The sequence below is a fragment of the Zootoca vivipara genome, chromosome 9, assembly GCF_965207765.1.
Source record: "Zootoca vivipara chromosome 9, rZooViv2.hap1.1, whole genome shotgun sequence".
Classification (NCBI taxonomy): domain Eukaryota; kingdom Metazoa; phylum Chordata; class Lepidosauria; order Squamata; family Lacertidae; genus Zootoca; species Zootoca vivipara.
In genome coordinates, this window is record NC_142592.1 from 238,257 (window position 1) to 243,629 (window position 5,373).

Here is a 5,373-nt window from a genome sequence, read left to right on the forward strand (position 1 = left end):
CAATATTTGGCAAGTGTTTCTTACAGTCATAATTATAATATAGGGCGGCACAGAGTTAAATTTTTTAACTTTTTTAATGGTGGTGTGCCTCGTGATTTTTTTCACGGAACAAGTGTGCCGTGGCCCAAAAAAGGTTGAGAAACACTGAAGTAGAGGACAGAAAATAATTGTGCCTTAAGAGTGCAGTTGCAGATACTCTTAGCTTAGTGCTGCATTGGATGTCCCAAACAGGGGTGAATGACTATGCTGCTCTTTCCCAAGCTTCTGGGTTTTGGCCAAAGGGAAAGGAGAGAAGTGCATATGTTTTGTCCTAGTTGGAGATGAATACTCTGCACCTTGTCCCTTCAGAGAAGACTCAGCAGGTTACTGGTCTTCCTTTTGATACTTTGATGGAACATCTTAAATCGCATAAGGGAGTGGGGCAGAGTAGCAGTTCCCAAGGCCTTTGTGGGGCAAAGTAGATGTGAAGATGGATTTCAAAAAGCAGGTGTAGGTTTTAGAAACTGCAAACTGGCCTGGATAAGTAAATGAGGTCTTGGGCTGGCTTACTAAGAGTGAAGGAAGAGATCCCACTTCAGCAGTTGAGACTTACCTATTGGTTTCTTCATCTTGCAGACATCATACTCTTGGCGGTATGGGCAATGCTGGCAATTGGAGGGATAACGATACAGCTACGCCGAGAGAAACGCGAAGCCGCTTTCCCACCACATCCCTACCTGATATGGAGGCGTGAAAGAGAGCGCAGGATAACTAACATCCTAGATCCTAGTCATCACGTCCCTCCCTTGAAAGAAAGAATTCATAGCAAGCTATCTCAGATCAAGGACTTTTTCCAAAAAGAGCAGCCAGCAGGGGAGAGAACACCACTGCTCTTGTAAACTGTCCTGCAGCTGGGAAGACTTGAGAAATGCAGGCATAGATTTTTCTGGAGCCAGCAAGCACCCCAGTGGTGCTGAGAACTTCCTCTGTCACCTTGCCTTGCTAAACAGAGATAAGAATGAACTAGAAGAAGATCAACACTAGTTTACTTATAGATGTCCTGCTTGATTGTTTGCTGTGGCACACAGGCTCTTGCATCTGTTTGTACTTCGCCACAAGGATGGAGTATACATATGTGCAATGTGTGAAAATACAGGGATGGGCGGGTAAGGTGGGGAGAGAATGCAATGGCCAGGTGTGCAACTTCAAATTCCCGAGGGATGGAAAATGGACACTTCAAGCACATGCATGGTTCTCTTCAAGCACAGTACACCCTTTTAACAAGTGCTACCTTTTGAACAATCATTTCTGTTGTACAGACTATGGCAGGAAGGGGGGGGGAATATATGGAAAAACAGCCTCTTGCTGACCATGGCACTATTAATTCTAAACTTGCACAGTCGCTGCTAGCCAATACCTTTAAGATGCCAAGCTGTACTAAAATATTTTTTGACCATTTAACAGGTTAGCTTGCTTTCACTTTCTGTGTGAGAGAAAATCAAGTAATTTTGATTCCAACACCCAAGAGGAGAAAAAAAGCTTTCTGAAAGTTTAGGGCTCAATTTTCTACTAGGCTGTTAATCTGGTTGTAGTGAGTTGGCAGCTGCTAAGGCTGTAAAAAAGGATAGTCTCTTGACGCACTTTGAAATCGAAGGTTGTTTTTAATAGGATCAGTGGTGGAACACGCAATGAGTAGCCTTTACAGTATTTTCAGTTGCTTAAGTTCCTTTTCATATTGAAGTGTTTGCCACTACACTAATTGTCACTTAATTCCCCCCCTTCTCTCCTTTTTTAATATTTGAGAAGAAAAGAAACCCTAAACCCATTTTGCAGGCATTTGGGGGGCACTGCTGCTCAGAAAAATGTAACAGAAATCTAGGGCAGCCAACTTCCAGAGCCTTGAGGGTGGGGGAAAGAAGGACAGATCTTGGGTAATTTGCCTAGGAGTTCAGACCAGATCACCCTCAGCCATGATGTCACTTCTAGGCTTAGAGGAGCGGGAGTGGAATGATCCCCAAGACTATATTTGGGACACCTAGTTCAGAGAAGAGGATTCTGCAGGCAGAGGAGAAAACAGAAACATTTAAACTCCTGCTTCTGGCCATATACCCATTCACTCCTAGCTTTGCAGCTCACACACAGAGTTACCCCTCCCTCTGTGCCTCTTTAGCTTATTAGTTGGCCCTCCCCAATAATGACCCTTTGGCTTGGAGTAATGCAGTTATACGTAAAGCAGTCAGTTGAACATTATACCAGAACCTTATTTGACGAACACATTCCCTGTAATGAACAGCTCAAAGCACTTGTGTGGCTGCAGGGAACATCCAGTTTAAACCTGAAGTGGTGTGCGATTGCATTAGTCAATGTGCACCCAGGCTTAAGTCTTATTCTCAGGGCCTTTTTTTTATTGTGGGGGAGGGAAACTGGTGGAGGTGTCTTGGTTAGGGTTTTAAGATGCTTCCAGATGGAAAAGTCCAGTTCTTGACAACTAGACAGAGAATAATTTCATTTTAATGTTGAAAAGTAGAAGCTGTAGATGAAATATACCGTGTCCCCTTCTGTCAAGGGCAGCTTCATTTTGCTAGCTCTCTGATCTTTTTTGTACTGAGAATACTGCATATTGGCTGCTTGGGCCACACTTTGTTATAAAGCAACTAGCTCCAATTGCTTCGGTTTTTATAACTGCCATTATTTACAATGCAAAGAAACAAAAAACAAACCCATTTTCTACTCCTTTTTATAATAAAGGTGTACTTGAAAGGTGTGCAATTTGTATGATCTCCCTGTGTGTGTTACACTTTAGGGATTCATCAGTGTGTCTGAGTTCATTCTGTCTCATGTTGTCCTTTTATCTTGAAGGGAAGGCAGCTTATATGTGTTTTTGCAAGTGAAGGAATGGGAAATACAATTCCTGCTTTGCAAGGTAAGTGAATATGTAGCTACTACAGTGGTGACTGGCTTCTGTATGGAAACTTCCTGCACATTAGGATCAAATACACATCAGTGTGCCATTGGATGGCCTCGCGAACTCTGTCCTTAAATCTGCTACATATATGGCATTTCATTGTTACTGGTCGTACTACTTTATTTCTATCCCAACATTTTAGGGCAATTTCTCAAAGGCAGCTTTGCAATAAAAATGTTTACAAAATGTCGTTCAGTTGTTTTAACATCAGATAGAGTGCATATTAAAACATTTAGCAGAATAAAAAGTCTTTAGGTAAAGGTAAAGGGACTCCTGACCATTAGGTCCAGTCGTGACCGACTCTGGGGTTGCGCGCTCATCTCGCATTATTGGCCGAGGGAGCCGGCGTACAGCTTCCAGGTCATGTGGCCAGCATGACAAAACCGCTTCTGGCAAACCAGAGCAGCACATTGAAACGCCGTTTACCTTCCCGCTGTAGCGGTTCCTATTTATCTACTTGCATTTTGACGTGCTTTCGAACTGCTAGGTTGGCAGGAGCTGGGACCAAGCAATGGGAGCTCACCCCGTCATGGGGATTCGAACTGCCGACCTTCTGATCAGCAAGCCCTAGGCTCAGTGGTTTAACCCACAGTGCCACCTGGGTCCCCAAGTGGCGCCCCCAAGTGGCCCAAGTCTTTAGGGGACCATTAAAGTCTGCAGGGGTTGTGGGAGGGGGGGGTGCAACCAGAAGGGTGTAGTTATTTTGTATTTATCAACATTTTACTAGACCAGGGGCTCCCAACAACATTTTCTCGAGGACCCCTCATTGAGCCGCTATTGTGACAAGGACCCCCATTAATTCCTAATCCTAAATCTAATTCCTAATCTAATTTTTCCAGTAAGCTTAACACTGATCTTGGAAGGGTTAGGTTCAAGGGACGCCGACGATTTAGGTTCAATGGACACTGACAAGATCGGTTCGAGAGTCACTGACTTACTTGCTTGAACATCAAATGCATTATCTTCCTCTTCATCTGTAGGCCTTTGTCGTTTTAACGAACCACTTTTTAACCAACGGTCCATTTTTAACTACGCGAACTGTAGCTTCCGCGAAAAACAACGCTTTGTTTACAAACACTACTGTTTTGCAAAGAGGCAGCGTGCGCCAGGGAGGAGGGAGGGGAATGGAGAAGACAGGGTATCTGCGCAGTAGCGCACAAATGAAGCCGACGCACGCAAAGCATCTTGGGGAGGTGAGCGTTAGTAGAATGCGCGCGCTGCCTCTTTGCAAAACAGTAGTGTTTGTAAAGCGCCCCCTAACAGCATACAGCAGAACTACTGCCTCTATCTAATTCTAGTTTTGCGCTAGACTCTGCTCATGCAGGAAGCGGCCAAAACAAAAAATCTGTTATCATACGAAATATATTTAATATATTTTTTATTCTAATAGCATCTTGCGGACCCCTCTGGCATAGCTCGCGGACCCCTGGGGGTCCCCGGACCACCTGTTGGGAACCACTGTACTAGACGGTACCAAAGGGGGTTACAGCATATAAAACACATTAAAATGGTAAAAACAGCCCAACCCATGACCCCCAAACATACAATCCATTGCAATATGGAAACTGGGATTTCATATAAATGCTACAAGGTGTGTGCTAGTGATTAACATGCTAGCAACATCTCATAAAGTGCTATATAACAATATCAATACCATAATTGCATACTGATTGTACCACACACCCCTCCTTCCGTCATATCTGCCCACTCAACACCTCTCATCCCCCTGGGTCTCTCCCAGGTTCATCTGAACCTGCTGACCTCAGCCCCCTAGTCTGCCTTGGTGCAAACTTCATGGTAGTTGGAAATCAATGAGTGGCCCTCCTGTCCTGTGACTCTCCTTAGGGGTAACTCAAAGGGATTAAGTCCATTTGGCAGCGCCAGTGGCGGGCGGTGGCCTACCACTTGCGGCAGGGCTTGTTTTTGTGGGCGGGCACCAAGTTCTGGTGGAGTTTTTCCATAGCTGTGTCCATTCAGCAATTGGCCACCTGCACTTTACACAACCAGTTCCAGGCCACAGCAGGCTTAGTGAGTATTGGGGGTGGGAGTGATGGTAAACAGGGCTGTGGTCTCTGCATGCCTTTTCCAGCTGCTTTCTCGACAATGGAATACTGCAACTGGTGCCACCACTGAAAAAAAAAAACATGTCCTTGTCAAGCTGATGGGCAGTGGTTTCCAGGAGTGCCATGGGCAATACTGGGCTCTGTCCCTTTCCTCCTCTGATGCCCTCTTGTCTCTCTGCCTCCCAAAGGCTTGCACAGCTGTTTGTTGCAGCAGCTTTGGCTACAAGCTCCCCAGATGAATGGTGTCTCTGGGGCTGGGCCAGGGGATGCGGGTTGTTAGGAGCTGAGGCAGCTGTACCAGAACAGACACTTCATGTTGGCATTCGACAAAACTTGAATTGTTGAAATATATACCTGACGCAAAAG

General features: G+C 45.2%; 1 protein-coding gene across 3 annotated transcripts in view; it reads left to right on the top strand.

The window, feature by feature from the left end:
* Window positions 1-2,743, top strand: part of TM7SF3 (transmembrane 7 superfamily member 3) — a 29,462-nt gene extending 26,719 nt beyond the window's left edge. For all 3 annotated transcript variants that reach the window (XM_035127841.3, XM_060279474.2, XM_088676800.1), the window contains one exon: window positions 616-2,743. In XM_035127841.3, the coding sequence (XP_034983732.3) occupies window positions 616-878 (263 nt within the window). In that variant the 3' untranslated portion in view covers window positions 879-2,743. The remainder of the gene's footprint in view (window positions 1-615) is intronic.
* Window positions 2,744-5,373: the final 2,630 nt, after the last annotated feature.